The 19,276-nt window shown below is 49.6% G+C and overlaps 1 protein-coding gene across 3 annotated transcripts; it reads right to left on the reverse strand.

The window, feature by feature from the left end:
• Window positions 1-559: 559 nt before the first annotated feature.
• Window positions 560-13,062, reverse strand: Prodh2 (proline dehydrogenase 2). 3 transcript variants are annotated; one of them, XM_021166617.3, is made up of 10 exons: window positions 12,775-13,062; window positions 12,504-12,694; window positions 12,282-12,420; window positions 12,108-12,194; window positions 6,973-7,053; window positions 6,742-6,897; window positions 6,498-6,664; window positions 3,700-3,810; window positions 2,368-2,453; window positions 560-788 (listed from the first exon to the last, which is right to left on the reverse strand). In XM_021166617.3, exons 1-10 carry the CDS (start codon window positions 12,946-12,948, stop codon window positions 616-618), a joined length of 1,365 nt encoding a protein of 454 aa, XP_021022276.1. In that variant the 5' UTR covers window positions 12,949-13,062; the 3' UTR covers window positions 560-615. The 3 variants fall into 3 exon arrangements, with proteins under 3 accessions (XP_021022276.1, XP_021022275.1, XP_085698054.1); XM_021166616.3 differs by having other exon boundaries at window positions 12,504-12,700; XM_085841928.1 differs by lacking the exons at window positions 560-788; window positions 2,368-2,453; window positions 3,700-3,810 and adding an exon at window positions 4,500-5,149 and having other exon boundaries at window positions 12,504-12,700.
• Window positions 13,063-19,276: the final 6,214 nt, after the last annotated feature.

Here is a 19,276-nt window from a genome sequence, read left to right on the forward strand (position 1 = left end):
AGTATCTGTGTCTCAGCCTGTATCCCCATGCTTGGAGTTTTATGTGGGTGCTGGAGATTAAACGCGGGTCCTCATGTTTGTGCACCAGGCATTTCACAGACCGAAACATCTCCTCAGCCTGCTCATCGGTGCTTATTAACTGAAGGAATGGCCCACCCCTTCTGAGCAGCCATTTGTCGTAGGCCATCAGTGTCTGCTATTCACCTGTGTTGTTTATTACAAATCCTCTGAGAGGGAAAGAATTCTTGACTAGATCCCTGGCTAAGCACATTGAAGGATTAATTATCCTTTGGTTACCAAGTCACTACCACCCTAGGCTAGCGCTTTTCCTCCCCTTCCTTCTCCCACTCCTCCTCTTCCTTCTTCTCACTCTGTAGTCCAGGCTGGCTTGGAACTCATGGCCCTTCTGTCTCAGCCTCCCAAGTGCTGGGATAACAGGAGTGTGCCACCACACAGGACTAAAGATCTCTTGAGTCTCAGGCATGCCCCACCTGTCTGAGCAGACACCAGGGTCAGCCCTTTCCCCAAGGAGGCAGCTTCTGAGAAGTCCAGACAGGGCCAGGACTCAGGACCTTTATTGAGCGCATGGCCCCTGATGGTGCTGATGGAGACATCTTAGGCCGTCCTTCCCAGCAGCCTCCGCCACAGTTCCTGGCTGAGTAGTGCCTGCTCCCTGCGGGCACCCTGCAGCACACTCCTGTTCTCCTGGGCTCTTCGGATCAGGTAGGGAATCACCTCCTCCAGGCAGCCATAGGGAATAGACTTGTACACCATATAGCCAGCCTGCCCTGTTGGGATAGCATTGGCAGAGTGTGGGGCTCAGAGAGAGATGGTCCTGGGTATCAGCAGCAATAGCTACTTCCCTTGCTCAAAGCATGGCACACTAAGTGGGTTAGACACAATTCATCACTAAAACACTCCACGGCAAACACCTAAAAGTGATAATTGTCTTCTTCTCCTTCTATCCCTCCCCCTCCCACCCTCCCTTCCTTCCATCCTTTCTTCCTTCCATCCTTCCTTTCTTCCTGCTTGTTATGAGATTGGCTTTTATTAAGTAGTCCAGGCTAGACTCCAATCTAAATCCTTCTGCCTCAGCCTCTTGAGTGCTAGGATTAAAGGTTTGCACCACCACACCTCAGTTGGGGGCTGGTGGGATGGCTCAGCGGTTAAGAGTGCCGACTGCTCTTCCAAAGGTCCTGAGTTCAAATCTCAGCAACCACATGGTGGCTCACAACCATTCGTAACGAAATCTGATGCCATCTTCTGGAGTGTCTGAAGACAGCTACAGTGTACTTACATATAATAAATAAATAAAAAAAAAAAAAACCAACCTCAGTTGATTAAGATACTACACAGAGAGCAAGGGGTTCAAGAAACCTTGGTTGTGTTGTGGGTCATGCCTTTAATCCCAGCCCCCAGGAGTAACACAGAAGTGTTTCTGTGAGTTTGAGACCAACTCAGTCAACGTGGATGTTCAGGCCAGGCAGGGTTACATTACAGATCCCTGTCTCAAAAACAAAACAAAAATAAATAAATAAATAAATAAAATAAAGGGCTAGAGAGGTGGCTCAGTGGTTAAGAGCACTGACTGCTCTTCCAGAGATCCTGAGTTCAATTCCCAGCAACCACATGGTGGCTCACAACCATCTGTAATGGGATCCAATGCACTCCTCTGGTATCTGAAGATAGCTACAGTGAACATAGAATTTTGAAAAAGCAAACAAATAACAAAAACTACTACACATGTAGATTGAGAGCAAAATGGTCTTTGAAAACACATCTCTGTGTTGTGGTGTGTGTGTGTGTGTGGGTCAAAGGACAGGTTTGGGGTTTGTTCCTCCCCTTTTTACCTTGTGTGAGAAGGGCCTCTTTGCTCTGAATAAATCTGGACTAGTTGGGTTACAAGCTTCCGGAGGGTCTCCGGCCTCTGCCGCCCATCCCCATAGTTGTTCTAGGTTGACTGACATTTGTACTACTGTCTGGCTTTTGCATGGGTTCAGGAGATCTGAACTAAGGTCTTCAGGGCCACACAGTAGGCACTTTACCCATTGAGCCATCTTCCCAGCAATAAAGAGCTTTGGCCATCCTTAATACCCCACAGATGGAGAGAAATTGGGCATGAGGCACTAGGGACTGCAGTTAGACCCTAAATAATGCAGGCAGTATGGCACCATCAACAAGAACCAGCACAGATCAGGAGAGAAGACGCAGGGCACAGCCCAGCAAGGGCCTCAAATATTGGAACAGTCTGGAGCCCGTTGCAGGTTCCATGTGAGAGAGGGAAGAGGAGGGATCTGCTGAGAGGGAATAGGGGTGTGTGTGAACGGTGAGGACGGATGGAAATGGAGGGATAGGCCATTCACATACCTAATGCCAGGGAGACATGGTCACACATGCCCAGAAGTTGTCCAAAACAGACAGGCCCATCCAGAGGAATGCCCAGCTCCCACATGCTGCAGAAAGGGTCACATTGTCACTCCAGATAGTGGCTAGATCTAGAGAGCAAGCCAGCCATTACCCACCCAAGAACTCAATATGGAAGAACTGTTGAGCCAATGGAGCCACAGTTCCACACCCGCAGATTTCAACCAGGGATCGGACACAAGGTGCATCAGGTGGAACGCCCGCATAGGTTTCCCCTTAGATTGTCCTTAACTGCGTAGCTGTTTATGTAGCATTTATATTCACTATTCTAGGTATTATTAATGAGCCTGATGACTTTAAGCATACAGGAAGATGCTCGTGGGTCATAAGCAAATATTCAAACATGACATCATCTGATATGAGGGCCTTGAGCAGCTGGAGATTTTGGTTTCCATGGAGATTGGTCCTAGAACAAAATTTCTACAGATTCTGAGAAATGACTCTGTCCCCAGTCTCAATGGTAAATAACCACCGCAGGGCTGGAGAGACGGCTCAATGGTTAAAAGCACTGACTGCTCTTCCAGAGGACATGGGTTTGACCCCCGGCACCCACACTGCAGCTCACAGCTGTCTCTAAGTCCGGTTCCTGGGGATCTGATGCCCTCTTCTGGCCTCTGTAAGTCCCAGGCATGCACATGGTGGACACATATGCATGCAGGCAAAAATACCCAAACATAACCTTTTAAAAATAAAAATTAAATAAAATCTAATAAAGAGCTCTTCCTTTGCAGAGAATCCCAGTTCAGTTCCCAGTGCCTAAGGCAGGCAGCTCACAACTGCCTGCAGCCTTGGTTCCAGAGGACCGGACACCCTCTTCTGACTGCCCCTGCTTCTTGCATTCATGGGTGCACACATACACGCACATATAATCAAATCAATCGATCATTAATCAATCAGCCACAACTCCCAGGAGCTCTCGTGAGCCTTAGCTTCATCATGGAATCCTTAGTACTCCCTGTGTCACAGTAAATACAGGACAATGCCCTGTCACACCTGAGCCTACAGGATATATGTAGGCATAGAGTCAATTTTTTTTTAAAAGATTACTATGTAACCCATGTTGGCATCAGTGTCTTGATCCTCCTGCCTCAGCCTTAAGGACTAAGAGGTGTGTGTCACCATAGCAGGTTGGGATGAAATATCTGTAGTATCCTCCTCCCTGAGCTCCTTCTCGCTGGATTTATTCTTGTCCCCCCACTCGACACCCGCCCCTCACTGTCGTGTAGACACAGGGGCTTCCTAGAGGCTCTGGTTTCCCACCCCTCAACCTCATACCGCTTAGTTGCCTGGCGTACGGATTCTTCATTGTGGGAAGCCACCATGAGGTGACACGGGGGACCGTGGTTCGACACGCGGCGCAGCATCAGCTCTAGACAGCGGCTGTAACTGAAGGGAGATGCTCTGCTCAGCTCATCTAGGGAGTGAGGACCAAGCTCCAGGGATAGAGTGCCTGCACGCCTTTGTTCCATGGGCACAGGCTCCTCAGAGCTGTCTCTCCCTCTCTTGTGACCTCCAGAGTTCCCCTCAGGTCGTCAGGATGGGGGAGGGGGTGAGAAACAGAATTTTCTGACACACAGTTTCACCGTGTATAGCCAAGGCCTAGAATTCATGATTCTCTTGCCTCTGCCTCCCATGGACAAGGCTGACAAGCACGTGCTCTTAAAGGCCAACAGTGACCTGTCTCTGACCTGGTGGCCGCCACGACCACAGCCAAGGTGACATTTGCCTACGGTTAGTCACTGCAGCAGCATGGATGGATTTTTTATTTTTCTTAAGTTACATTTTATTCCTTGTGTGTATGTGTGTGTGTGTGTACGTGTGTGTATGTGTGTGTGTACGTGTGTGTGTATGTGTGTACATGTGTGTGTGTACATGTGTGTGTGTGTGTGTGTGTATGTGTATGTGTGTACATCAGAGGACAACTTGCAGGAGTCAGTTCTCTCCTTCTACAGTGGCGGTCCCAGGGATGGAACTCAGATCATCGGCCTTGGTGGCAAGCACCTTTACCTTCTGAGCCCTGTGTTAGTTGTTTTAATTTTCTTTCTCTCCTTTTAAAAAATGATTTACCTATTATTGTTATTTTTAAGTGCATTGGAGTTTTGTCTGCATATATGTCTGTGTCAGGGTGTCAGATCCCCTGGAACTGGAGTCACAGACAGTTGTAAGCTGCCATGTGGTTGCTGGGAATTGAACCACTGCTTGTCTTAATTTTCAATATGACATGATGGGGAATTACGTATAAGAGAAAAATGTTGGCCCGTCTCTGATGACATTGTCACAGAAGTTTAAGGACTTCTGTTGAAGAAAAGACTCCCAACCCCTGACACACACACTGATTGTGGGTTGTGGTCCCAGGTCGAAAACAATGGAGAAAGTGAAACCCTGTTGTGGTGGACCATATATTTAGTCTCAGCACTCAGGAGGCAGAGGCAGGGGGATCTCTGCGAGTTCAACTACAGAGTGAGTTCCAGGACAGCCAGGGCTACACAGAGAAATAAAACAAACAGAACCTAGATGGGGGCAGGGATGAGCAGAGCAGCAGCATCTGATTCTCTGGTTTTTGATGATGATGCAGGGTGACTTGCCGCCACCTCAGGTCCATGGTCATACCTCCCTGGTGCTGTGAACTCTGTCCCCTCACACCAAGAGTCAAAGAAACTCTTCCTTCCATCACTTGCTTTTGTGAACGATTTTTGTCAAAGGAGTGAGAAGAGTAACGATACACCTGCAGAATGTGATCAACAACAACCCAAGCTCTCACAATTGGGGAAGGACTTCCAGGGATGTTGTGGGGGGAGGGAAGGGGGAAAGCAGCTAAGCAGAAAGCAGCCAAGCTGGGGATGGTGGGGGCAGTGAAGGAGGAAGGAAGAAGTTGCTGTTCAGAGGGAAACAACAACATCCTAAAACCTTGGAGAGAGGCAGCGACATAGAGACACAAGATGTTCGGCACCAAACCCCATGGCCGCTGAGGAGCAAGTGAAAGGTTACATTGTTACAGCCTGGAAGTGCAAGCCTGCAGAATAAGGCTGGAGGGTTGCAAGTTTCAAAGTCTAACTGTACTGTAGAGTGTGCTCAAGGTCACCCTAGGGACATAGCAAGGGTCTGTTTCAAAAACAAAAATAGAAAGAGGGCTGGGAATAGAGTTCAGTCGCAGAACACCTCCTAGAATCCCCCAGTGAGGGTCTGGGGGTGTGGCTCAGTGGTAGAGCCCCTGCCCCCTCACCCCCACAGAGGCTGGCTCAGTGGTAGAGTGCTTGTCAAGTTTAGGTAATTTGCTTTCCCATAAAAGAAGTTACATTTTATTTTTCTTTTGGTTTTTTGAGACAGGGTTTCTCTGTAGCCCTGGCTGTCCTGGAACTCACTTTGTAGAGCAGGCTGGCCTCGAACTCAGAAATCCGCCTGCCTCTGCCTCCCGAGTGCTAGGATTAAAGGCATGCGCCACCACGCCCAGCTCTATTTTTCTTATTTGATGTGTGTATGTGTGTGTGTGCATTTGTGTTCATGTGCACATGTGTGGGTTGTGGCCCAGGTTGACACTGGGTGTTGTTCTAGATGAATCTCCACTTTATATACTTGGCTCCTGGCTCATGTCTAGATGACAAGTGCCTACCACACCTGTTCATCTTTTTATATGGGTCCTGGGGATCTGCCCTGCAGCTGCGGGGCCATGCCAGCCAGTGCTTTATCCACTGGGCTGTCACCCCAGGCCCCACCTTGTTTTTTGAGACAGGGTCATTTTTTTTTTTTTCACTGGAACTTGGGCTTGCTAATTAGAGTGGGCTGCTGCCAGTGAGCTCCAGACGTTCTCCTGTCCCTGTCTTTTCAGTACTGGGATTATAGTAAGAAAAGCCTCCATGTGCGGTGTATGTGTGTGTGTGTTTATGCGTGTTTGTGTCTCTGTGTATATGTGTGTGTGTGTTGGTACATCTGTCTGTTTCTTTATGTATATATGTGTGTGTTTGTGTGTAGGTGTGTGTTTACGTGTGTATACCTGAGTGCCTATAGCATCTGCTTGTCCTGACATGTTATTGTCATTTCTTTTTCCTCTTACATCCTCTCGGTCCTCTCCCTACCTCCGACTAGTGGCCTCATAGTCAGGCTGGGTACAGTCTTCCTTCCCTTGGAGCTGTGTCATGGATCTCTCCTTGTCCAGATAGGCACCTCGCACCAACTTCACCCCAAACGCCAGGCCAGCCTTGTGTGCTGCCTCGGCATCCTGCTCCAACCTTTGGTGAGTGTCCTGCAGAGCACACAGGCAACTCAGGGGGGTCAGGTTGCTGAGTTCCCACTCACAGCTTTTCTGAGCCTGCCACTCACCTTTAGATAGGCCTGGTAAGTGTTCCACACCCAAGGGCCACCTTCCTCGGGGCTGTTCCAGCGCACAGCCAGGGCAGCCACCAGCAGGGACAGTGCAGGGTTAATGAAAGTGTATTCAGCATCCACCAGCAGCCGCACACACTTCGCCCGGGCGTGCTGAGGGGCAGAGAGAAAGATGTCAGGGCCAGTGGGGTCCATAAGGGGTGGGGAGCCAGGACGCCCATGTGTTACCTGTGCCACGCGGTGCAAGCGGCTGAGGGAGGCCTGCAGGTGCTGATTCTGTTCTGTGCTGAGGCAGGAGAGCTGGAGGTTCTAGGAGGTACCAGGGAACAGGAGACTGCTCAGGACTACAGACTCCTCTGGGACCGAGTCCTCTTTCCCACCAGGAAAGGGCATGCGTGAAGACTTGGTGGGAAATTAGAAAGTGACTTGCAGGACAGGATGCCACATGCCTGCAGTCTCACAATTTGGGAGGCTGAGACAGCCTGAGCTAGTCTATCTAGAGAGAAAGAAAGAGGGCTAGTTGGATCAGTGGCTGAAGACTCCCTCTGCTAAGCCCGAAGACCTGAGTTCAAGTCTCAGGACCCATGTGGTGGAAGGAGGCAACTGGCTGACTTCCACTTCATACTGTGCCATGCATGTACACAAGGGTACACACACACACACACACAAAACAAAAGCCCAAATAAATAACATTGTAGTAGTTTTGTTGTTGTTTGTTGGGTTTTTGAGACAGAGTTTCTCTGTCTCCTGGACTTACTTTGTAGACTAGGCTGGCCTCAAACTCACAGAGAGCTGAGATTAAAGAGCTACACCACCAGGCCCAGCACACAAATGTAGTAGAATTTTTTTTTAAAACGGTAACAGAAAAAGAAAAGAATTTGTAATTCTACCTTCTGGGGATCTTACGCCTTCTTGTGGCCTCTGTGGGCACTGCACACATGTGGTGCACACATTCACAAGTAAAATAATATATTAAAACAAAGCATCTGCACTGAGTGTAGACAGTCATATGCTATCATCATCCCCTGAGTTGGTTAGTGTTGGTAACTTGACACATCTAGAATCACCTGAAAGACCAGGGTTCCGGGCATGCCTGCCGAGGATTGTCTTCCAACCCGCAGCAAGGGGAACATGGTCCTTGGTGGTCATCTTGGATTGTTTAAGTGGAGAGAAGGCGCTGGGAGCAGGAAGCTAGTGCTTATGGCTCTCTGCTTTTGAGCTTAGATGCCACGTGACCAGCTGCTTCGAGTTCCTTTCATGAAGCCCAAATCAGTCCTTTCTCCCTTAAGTTGCTTTGGTCAGAGCATTTTACCAGGAAAAGACACTGAGACAGGTCCTTACCAGTTCTGCACAGTGACTGTTTATGTAGGGCACACTGCACTTGGTGTGGTAAGTCACCCAGAGAGGATTACCGTGCCCAGGAAGATGTGCACAGGTTATATGCAAATACCATGGCTGGTGGACTGGAGCACGCTCAGGTTTTAGCTGCTTCACCCCGTGCCCCGTGCCTCTCAGAGACAGCTGTGTGGCTAAATGCTAAAGGTGACGGGTGTGTGGATAATTACTGCACAGTGAGCGGTTTACTTTTCAAATGTTACCCCTGCAGAGCTGGGGGTAAACCTAAGACCTTTACATACTAGGCAAGCTCTCTGCCACCAAGCATCTCCCCAGCCCCTCACTGAGGGATTCTAGGCTGGGGCTCTACCACTGAGCCACGCCCCCAGCCCCTCACTGGGGGATTCTAGGCAGGGGCTCTACCACTGAGCCACGCCCCCAGCCCCTCACTGGGGGATTCTAGGCAGGGGCTCTACCACTGAGCCACGCCCCCAGCCCCTCACTGGGGGATTCTAGGCAGGGGCTCTACCACTGAGCCACGCCCCCAGCCCCTCACTGGGGGATTCTAGGCAGGGGCTGTACCACTGAGCCACGCCCCCAGCCCCTCACTGGGGGATTCTAGGCAGGGGCTGTACCACTGAGCCACGCCCCCAGCCCCTCACTGGGGGATTCTAGGCAGGGGCTCTACCACTGAGCCACGCCCCCAGCCCCTCACTGGGGGATTCTAGGCAGGGGCTGTACCACTGAGCCACACCCCCAGCCCCTCACTGGGGGATTCTAGGCAGGGGCTCTACCACTGAGCCACGCCCCCAGCCCCTCACTGGGGGATTCTAGGCTGGGGCTCTACCACTGAGCCACGCCCCCAGCCCCTCACTGGGGGATTCTAGGCAGGGGCTGTACCACTGAGCCACGCCCCCAGCCCCTCACTGGGGGATTCTAGGCAAGGGCTCTACCACTGAGCCACGCCCCCAGCCCCTCACTGGGGGATTCTAGGCAGGTGCTCTACCACTGAGCCACGCCCCCAGCCCCTCACTGGGGGATTCTAGGCAGGGGCTCTACCACTGAGCCACGCCCCCAGCCCCTCATTGGGGGATTCTAGGCTGGGGCTCTACCACTGAGCCACGCCCCCAGCCCCTCACTGGGGGATTCTAGGCAGGTGCTCTACCACTGAGCCACGCCCCCAGCCCCTCACTGGGGGATTCTAGGCTGGGGCTCTACCACTGAGCCACGCCCCCAGCCCCTCACTGGGGGATTCTAGGCAGGGGCTCTACCACTGAGCCACGCCCCCAGCCCCTCACTGGGGGATTCTAGGCAGGGGCTCTACCACTGAGCTACATCTGTTGCTCTTTCTATTTTAAAGACAGGATGATGTCACTATGTAGCCCAGGATGGCCTAAGGCTTGAGATCTTCCTACTTCAATAACCCAAATGCTGGGCTTCTAGATGTGTACAGCTATGCCTTGCTTCTTAACATTTTGTTATGAAAAAATTCAAGCACATAAGACAATAAAAAGAGGCCTGGTATACTGGCAAATGACTGTAATCCCAGCATTGAAAAACTAATGTGGAAAGCTCAGATTGTGTTTTCCAGATCAGCCTGAGCTACACAGTGACCCTGTCTCAAGAAATAAGTTAGCAAGGCAACCTCTCCCTGTTCCCACTGCCAAGTATACATTTATTATGCCAAAAATCTCAATGGGAGTGGGAGCTAGGGGGATGGCTCAGTGGATAACGCTCTTGCTAGGTGACTGTGAGGGCCTGAGCTCTGATTCTCAGCACTACATAAAAGCCCAGGTGAGACACCACATGCCTCTAACCCTAGCAGAGCATCCAGGATGGACACACTTGGATCCTGGGGCTCCCTGCCAGCCAGTGTAGCCATTACAGTGAGCTCCAGGTTCAGCGACAGACCTCCTGTTAAAAAATAAAACGGGTGGGGCGTGGTGGCCACATGCCTTTAATCCCAGCACTTGGGAGGCAGAGGCAGGCAGATTTCTGAGTTTGAGGCCAGCCTGGTCTACAGAGTGAGTTCCAGGACAGCCAGGGATACACAGAGAAACCCTGTCTCGGAAACAAACAAACAAACAAAACAACAACAACAAAAAAAAAACACACAAAAAAATGGGACATCCAGATGTGGTGGCACACACCTTTAATCCCAACACTCAGGAGGCAGAGGCAGGTAGATCTCTGTGAGTTCCAGGTCAGCCTGATCTACAGAGTGAGTTCCAGGATAGCCAGGGATACATAGAAAATCCTTGTCTCAAATAACCAAAAACTAAAACCAAAAAAATCAGAAAGAATTTATTAGCCAGATGTGTCGATACACACCTTTGATGCCAGCTCTTAGGAGGCAGAGGCAGAGGCAGAGAGATCTCTGTGAGTTTGAAGACAACCTGATCTACTCACTCAATTCCAGGACAGCTAAAGCTGTGTAGAGAGACACTGTCTCCAAACAAAGCAAAACACAAACAAACAATAAAATGGAGAGTGATAGAGGAAAAAGCCTGTTGCCAGCCTCTGACATCCACATTTGTGCATGTGCACATGAGCACACATACACACGTACACACATGCGCACACAAACATGCATACACGTGTACCCACATGTTTGCACACAGAAATGGGATATTAGGATAATACAAAGGAATGGATGAATGGAAGAATGAATGAATGAAGGGTCAGGCATGATGGCAAACATTAGTAATCCCAAGATTAAGGAGGCTGAGAAGGAGAATTGCAAGTTTCAGACCAGTCTGGGCCATATGCTAAGATCCTGTTTCAAAACACACACACACAGGCACATGCACACACACACAAAGAAAAAGAATATCCCATTGGTCACATAAGAGTTTACATGCAGGAAGCACACACCTGTGTAGCTGTTAATTGATCACTTTGTTTTTGTAAAAAACCAGAGTGTAGTAAGAATTCTGGGATTTTGGTTTCTTTGAAAAAATACAGAAATATTATAATATTTTTACATTTTAATCCCAGGTGTGGAGACATGGGGCTGACTGTCCTCAGCAGCTGACTATGATTTGCCTCGTGCTCTAGCAGAGACATGGTCTTGCCAGCTGCAGATAGTTTCTGTGATTGTGTGAGGTTTGGAATTCTAGGAACTTTTCAGTGGGTATATAAATGCCAGAGCTCTGAGAGGCAGAGTTAGTGGTTGTTGGTCACTTGGGGGAGGATCGGTTGTGGTTTGTTAGTAGTCAAGCTCAAAGAAGAAACAAAAGGAAAGAAATTAAATTCAGGACTCTCTCCCGCCTCTATCCTTCTTGCCCTATCCCTAGTGTTAGGGCATGAAACCAGAGCAGGGGGCTGGGGAGAAGGATAAATATAGGAAAAAGAAGAACCCACAAAAATAGCAAAGACCAGATATACCAGAAACAATAGTACATGCCTATATCTGTAGTGGGCTGGAGGCAGGAAGATCAGGAGTTCAAAGGCATTCTTGGCTATACAGAGAGTTCAAGACCAGCCTGGGATACATGTCTTAAAAACAAAACCACCAACATGTGTGTGTGTGTGTGTGTGTGTGTGTGTGTTATGTTATAGATGTTCTGCCTGCATGCTTGTATGCACACTACAGGTGTGCCTGGCGCCTATGGAGGTCAGGAGAGACGGCTGCATTTTCTGGAACTGGAGTTGTGGATTGCTGTGAATCACCATGTGGGTGCTGAAAACCAAACCTTGGTCCTCTGCAAGAGGGCTCTTGACTGCTGAGCCATCTCTCCAGCCAGGGCTTTTGAGGCAAGTCTCACTCTACAGCCCAGGCTGACCTCAATGACTTGAGCCTCCTCCTTCAGCTTCCCAAGTGCTGGGATTACAGGCATGCGCGACCATGCTCAGCAACTGACCAATAGGTCGGTCTTATTCGTGTCCTGCCCTCTGTGGAGAAAGTGCTGTTGGTCTGATCCCTTCTCTGGATAGCTCCTCACCCCAACACTTCCCTTAGAACTCCAAGAGTCCCATGTTTATCCAGGCCAACCATGTCCTCAGTGAGGAGCGCCTGCATTCCTTACCCGACCCGAGTCCATGGCTTCTGCCAGCCTCTCAGGGCTCAGCTCCGAGGAGCCTCTGGGTCTTTGGATCCAAGCCGACAGCTCTTTCTGAAATGGGGTGGTGGCTGGCATGGTGAGGGTGGCCTGGTGGGCAGCCACCCCCACATCGCCACCCCCATCTCCCTTGTCACTTACACAAAGCCGAGTGCTGGTTAGCGCGGTCACCTTCAGCTGCATGAGGCTGTTCCTGGCTGGGCCGTGGGCGTCCACGAGGGCTCGGGATAAGTCCACACAGTGCAGCATGGCGCTAAGGTTCTCCTCATACCAGGCCTCACTGCCCGGCCAGTGGAGGTCAGCTTCCAGGGCCCCCCTCCTGCCCACTCCATCCTCCCTTCTACCCTTCCTCTCTCTACTCACCTGGTCTTGGCAGCGGAGTCTGGTTCCTCTTCAGTGGGCACTGCCAACAGGGGCTGGAGTCCCAGGGCCTGCAGCTGCTGGACACAGCTCCTCACTTCCTCTGCTGTCTCCCCGGCCACAAACTGCCCGTAGATAGATGCTCGAAGAAGTGTGCCTGAAAGCCGGGATCCCAGGAGTCGCTGAGACCAGGCCTGAAACTGGGTGACAGGGAACACATGCTCAGAGCCAGGTCTGGGAGACTTCCAGGCCAGACCTTGTGCCTACTGCTCACCGCTAGTCCATGAGTGACCAAAGGGGGCCAGGCGCATAGGCGAAGCACTAGCAAAGCCCGTGCCAGTTCTGCGGTTCCCTTGACATGGAAGGCCCCACCATCAAAGCGCAGCGGCTGCCAGCCACCTGTAGAGGGCTTGGAGGGGCCATACAGCGGCAGACGCGTCCAGATCATTGCAAGTGCCTGGTTACCACCACCCTAGGGGAAGGGGCCAGGCAGATAGCAGCTGTACCAAATGCCCCTTGCCCAGCTGGGGGGCAGTGACTGATTAACTGGGCAAATCTTTAGGATAGCAGTCTCTTGGGGTGGGGGTGGAGGGTTAATAATTAATGGTTAGGGACAGAGGTCAGAATAACAGGACATGTACGCCCCCAGTGACAGCCCCCAATAACCTTTCAGCCTGACAGTAGGACAGATCTCAGCTGTCCAGCTTGCATTGCTGAATAAGCAGTTGGGCCCGAGAGCAGGGAACTCCAGGTTCAAGGCAGCCGGGCTTTGCAGTCTCAGCTAAGTCACCTCCTCTCTCTTGTTGCGATGATTTTTACCCTTCAGGAAGGAGCAGTGCACAGTTCTTGCATACACTTAAACTGCACATAGACCACAGCCCTGCTGTCCATCCCAAACATGTAGTCTGCAGAACCTGAACACGGGCATCAGGAAAAAAAATATGTCCTTGATGGCCTTAACCCCACCCCGATGAAAACAACCCAACTGTCCACCAAACGGGACTGGGTGAGGCAATGAGGTGGGTGCAGAGGGACCCAGGCAATGGGTACTCTTCAGCAATGAAAAAAATGAGCTGTCACGTGACCCCAAGTCTTTTATTTATTTTTTTAAACAAATAAAAGATTACTTGTTTTTATTTTATTTGTATGCATGTTTTGCCTAACAAACGGCTGAGTACCACATGCCTGCAATGCCCACAATGGCCAGAAGAGGGCATTAGATCCTCGGGAACTAGAGCCATAGAGGGTTGTGAGCTGCCAAGTGGTTGCTGGGACCCTAATTTCAGTGTTTTGCAAGAGCAGCCAGTACTTTTGACTGTGGAGCCATCGCTCCAGCCCTGGATTGTTTATTTTAATTTTTTTCTTTAATTTGCCAAGTCTGCAAGGTATGCACTGTAAAGCCATTTCCAATGACATGTCCCCCCTTAAGAGTTTTCTTGTTTTGTTTTGTTTTTCGAGACAGGGTTTCTCTGTATAGCCCTGGCTGTCCTGGAACTCACTTTGTAGACCAGGCTGGCCTCAAACTCAGAAATCCGCCTGTCTCCGCCTCCAGAGTGCTGGGATTTAAGGCATATGCCACCATGCCCGGCAGAGTATTTTTTAAAAGATTTAATTTTCATTATTTTAATTACCTGTGTGTGTGTGTGTCTGTCTGTCTGTCTGTCTGTCTGTCAATCTGTGTACATAAATGGAGGCACCCACTGAGAGGCCTCAGATCCACCAGGAGCTGGAGTTACAGGCAATCTTGAGTCAACCAGCATGGTTGCTAGGAACTGAACGAGGGTCCTCTGGAAGAGCAACCAGGGCTCAAGACTATGGAATCTTCTTTCCATCTCCACTACAGAATTAAAACAAACAAACACGCAAACAAACAAACTAGAGTCTCACACCCAGGCTGGCTTTGAACTCCCAGCAATTCTCCTGTCTCATCACAACCTCCAAGTGCTGGCTTTACAGGCATACAACACCATGCTCAAGACTTGGTATTTATATATGCTCATCTCCCCAGAGGATGACGCAGGTTGGAGACTTCAAATTCCACTGGGTGGGACTCCTGTGGGGTCACAGAGGCATTAAAGCAAGGACACGGAGCTAGCAGTGTGGGAGCATAAAAATAAACCATGAGATGGCGTGGTTCCTCACGCCCGCAACCTCGGCACAGACGAGGCGGAAGCAGGGGACCTCAAACAAAGCAAAACAAGACAACAAAAACCACCCGAACCCCCCCCCCCCCACACACACACACAAATGAGAAGAGCTGGAGAGACCACTCAGCAGTTAAGAGTATGGGCTACTCTTCCAGGTCCCATCCAGTCCAGATCTGACACCCTTGGATGCACGCACAAACATGCTAGAAAAACATACATAGAGGAAATAAATGTATCACGAGAGACTCGAAGTTGGCTCCGTGGGCAATGGTGCCTGTTGACAAGCTCGGTGACCTGAGTTCGACCCTTGGGACACATAAGGTGGACAATGAGAACTGACTCCCACAAGTTATCCTCTGACCAATGCATGCACTCTGTGACATGTGTATGCTGGCTCACATTCACACTAAACAAACAAACAAGTGTAATAATTTAAAGAGCAGTTAACATGAAACTGAATGGGTGGAAGAAGAGGCTCGATAGAGCGCTTTGTGTCTGTCAGCGCAAAACACACAAAACACAGCCGGTGGCGGCTCAGGGCCCGGAGCGGGAGGTTTTGGATTGTTGTGCTTTGAGAAGGAGCCCTACCGAGTAGCCTAAGCTGGCCTGTGACTTACAGTCCAGGTTGGTCTGGAACTCAGGCTCTTTCTGCCTCAGTCTCTCAAAGGCTGGGAGTGTACCGCCACGCTAGACTCGTCAAAAATTCCTGAACAAAGTTTTATGGGCAGGTCAGGGAAGATTTTTACTAATAGCACAAAAGTAGGTACAGTGGGAGGATCCAGAGCCCCCTCATGGCTGCTGACTGGATTACAAGAGGACCTTTCTGGGGAGGGGCAATCACTGGGGATGAAGGAAATACTGGTCACCTCCGGTTGTTCACTGTTCTTTCTGTACAGTGATCTAATCCGCTGTTTTCCAAAGCAAGACCATGTCACCATCTGCAAAAGCAGAGGAGGCTTTGAGTGATGAAAGCACTGGATGGCTAAGTGACAGCTTAAGTGACTGTAGGAATTGCTTAGAGGCTGGGAACTTGGCTCTGCGGAGAGCTCTTGCTAAGCATGCGCAAGGCCCAGGGCTCTGTCTCCAGTGCCGCCCACAAACAAAAAACAACCCCTAACTCAGAATACAGCTTGGCATGCTGAAGTAACTCGTCGATGCCATCTGTTATTGTTGCAAAACGGCCTTCATAATTGGATGGCACATAAATCCCGGAAGATGTCCTTCTTGTTTCTTCTGCCACATTGCCAGCCTAGGTTCCCTCCACCTTCAGCCTTGAACTTGATTTTGCACACCAGTTTCAAGAAGGTCCCTCCCGCCAATGTACTCCTGAAATCCTCTGCCTCAATGCCAGCAAGGACAATGAAGTCCAGGAGTCTTGGAGTCCAGGGACTGTTTACCTATTGACGACCCCACCTACCCCCACCCCGCCCCCGACCAGATCTAACAGGAACCTCCAGAACTGCATCTTGTCGATGCAGAAGCTAGATCAGGTCTTTTCAAAGGCGCTAGTACCGCCCCCTTGTGGAGATTTAAGGAAACGGCACCAACGTCTGCGCTTGCTCGTTGACAGGCCGGTCTCTCCCTTCTTCACCAGATAATCTCACCCATGCAAACCCCATTTGTTCTATTTAGCTAAAGCTGGATACCCCACCCCTAAAATGTTATTGTAGTCGGGCAGTAGTGGCGCACGCCTTCAATCCCAGCACTCAGGAGGCAGAGACAGGTGGGTCTCTGAGTTCCAGGCCAGGCAGCTCTTTATGTTCTGGAACAGCCACAGCTACACAGTCTGTCTCGAAACAAAACAACAACAAAATGTTATTGTAACACCCAGACATGGAGTCACATGCCTGTAATTCAGTACTAGGGAGACTGCGACAGGAAAATTGAGAGTTTCAGCTCAGCCTGGCCCACATAGTGAGGCCCTGTCTCAAAACAGCAGGGGCAGCAGGGAGGGGGCCCGGGGAAGGGATGCCGCTCAGTGGTGGAACTTCACCGAGCATGCGCAAGCCTCGGGACTCACTTAGCGGCACACACAAAAATTATAGTGGTAAAAATACACATAAATAAAAACTTCTGACTTAGCCACTTAAAAAACCCTTTCATTATATTATTTTAAATTATGTGTCTGGGGGTGGATATGTGCTCATACATGCAGATGCCCCAGGAGACCAGAAAAGGGAGTCAGATCTCCTGATCTGGAGTTGTAAGTGGCCCTGAGCCTCCCAAGGTTTGTACTGGAATCGAACCCAGGTCCTCTATAAGAGCAGTACTCACGCTTAACTGCGGACCTTTAACCTTTAACCATTGTTTTCTTTGTTAGTTTTAAATTATTATTATTTTCCACATCCTGACCACAGTTTCCCCTCCCTCCTCTACTCTCACTCCCTCCCCACCATCGTGCCTCTGCCTACCTGCTCCCCCATCTATCTCTCTTTCCATGGATAGGGCTTTCCATGGATACCAAGTTGCAGTTAGATTAGGCACCTCCCCTTGTACTGAGGCAACTCAGCAGGAGGAAAAGGGTCCCAAAGGCAGGCAACAGAATCAGAGGCAGCCCTGGTCCCTCGGGTAGGAGTCCCACAAGAAGACCATATATGCAGAGGACCTAGGTCAGTCCTTAACCATTTCTTAAAGAATGGTTCGGGGTTAAGTACATGCATACTGGGGGGCAACCATCACCCACACACATGAAATGAAACAAACGAATAAATATTTAAATAAAATAATCTTAACAACAATAACAAAAATAAGCTGGTCTGGTAGGGCACATCTTTAACCCCAGCACTTGGGAGGCAGAGGCAGGCGCATCTCTGTGAGTTTGAGGCCAGCCTGGTTTACAAAGTGAGTTCCAGAACAGCCAGGATTACACAGAGAAACCCTGTCTTGAAAAACAAAACAAACAAACAAAAACAGTGGAGCGTGGGGGAGCAGGATCCCTGAGCCCCGGCCTCCACAGCCGTGTGTATCCGTGTGCACCCACACTCCCACACACAAAGGTCATGTTATCCACTCCTCTTTTGCTCACTTATTTGCTAAAAATCATTTGGTCTGATGGCTGGAGAGATGGCTCAGCGATTAAGAGCACTGGCTGCTCTTCCAGAGGTCTTTCAATTCCTTCCAACCACATGGTGGCTCACAACCATCTGTAATCGCGTATGATGCCCTCTTCTGGCCTGCAGGGGTACTTGCAGATAGAGCACTCATATACATAAGATAAAACACAAACAAACAAAACCACTTAGGCTGTGCTCACACTTTGAGAAACACTGATTTGAGCACAGAGGAACAGCATGCATTCTGGGACTGGAACTCCCGATTTCTGGTCATGGCCTCTCAAGTGTGGGATTGTAGACATGTAACACCAGGCCCACAATTTTTACATTTTATTTATTTTGTGGGGCATACACTGTCAGGCGCATGGGCGTGTATATGTGGCACGCGCGTGTACACACACACACACACACAAGCAAATAAGTATGTTCTGAATATTTTTTTCCAAAGTGGAACATCTAGAATTCCACAGCCCCTAAGACCCAGCCGCCAATTGTGTTCTTGCTTCCGTGACGTCATCACTTATTGTTCCATCAACTCTTCAATTTTAACTTTCGTTCTGCATCACCTACATTCCTTCAGTGTCAACATTTGAGTCTGAGCTCACCCTTTTCTGTATCTATAAACGTGCATTTTTTAAATTTTGAAAAATAAATTGAAGTTACCATACCCTCTAATTCTAAGTATACACTAGTGCATGGTCTCTAAGCTTTGCCCATAAATGTCCATTCTTTGACAACTATATCCTTTTGCTACAATATGTTCCTGTTTGCATGTCAGTTCATTTATGTTTCACAAACTGTGGAAAATAAAACAAAATCAGCTGAGATCTGACAATGGTCTATACTTTTGCATATTAATATTAACTATTTCATATGTAACTGAACTTAAAATGGACTGGGGTTTTTGTTTTGTTTTTGGGATAGAATTCAGAGCTTTGTGCATGCCAGGCAAGTGTTCTACCACTGAGCCACATCCCCAGCCTCTCACTGGGGGATTCTAGGCAGGGGCTCTACCACTGAGCCACGCCCCCAGCCCCTCACTGGGGGATTCTAGGCAGGGGCTCTACCACTGAGCCACGCCCCCAGCCCCTCACTGGGGGATTCTAGGCTGGGGCTCTACCACTGAGTCACGCCCCCTTTTAATTCTGAAGCTTTTAAAATTAATATTTGAGTCGGGGTTTCCCTATGTAGCTCAAAACTCACTAAGTTGTAAGCCTTATACTTATAGAAATCCCCCTGCTTCTGCTTCTCAAATTCTGCTAGGATTAAAGGTGTGGGCCACCACACAGGTTGGATTTATCTTATTTGTAATTGTGTATATATGTGTTTATGTGACCAGGAGTGCAGGTGCCCCTGGAGGTCAGAAGAAAGCATCAAATTCCCTAGGGATGAAAGTGTGATGGTGAGCCACCTGATCTGGGTGCTGGGAACCAAAGTCAGGTCCTCTGCAAGGGCAGTAGCTACTGTTAGAGCTCTCAACTCTTGAGCCATCTTTCCAGCTCCTAGGTGGCTTTGAACTTGTGCTTCCCCTGCCTCAGCCTCCCACAGAGCTGGGATGACAGGGATGGGTCAGCAT

Source organism: Mus caroli, unplaced genomic scaffold, assembly GCF_978045245.1.
Source record: "Mus caroli unplaced genomic scaffold, Mus_caroli_1 scaffold_8, whole genome shotgun sequence".
Taxonomy (NCBI): domain Eukaryota; kingdom Metazoa; phylum Chordata; class Mammalia; order Rodentia; family Muridae; genus Mus; species Mus caroli.

Bases quoted from the DNA above. Each gene is read 5' to 3' on its own strand.
- Prodh2 (XM_021166616.3), bottom strand. From the start codon at position 12,948: ATGATCTGGACGCGTCTGCCGCTGTATGGCCCCTCCAAGCCCTCTACA. The intron at 12,421-12,503 runs GTGAGTAGAGAG...CTGGCCGGGCAG, and splicing joins GACTCCGCTGCCAAGACCAG to TGAGGCCTGGTATGAGGAGA. The intron at 7,054-12,107 runs GTAAGGAATGCA...GGTACCTCCTAG, and splicing joins AAGCCATGGACTCGGGTCGG to AACCTCCAGCTCTCCTGCCT.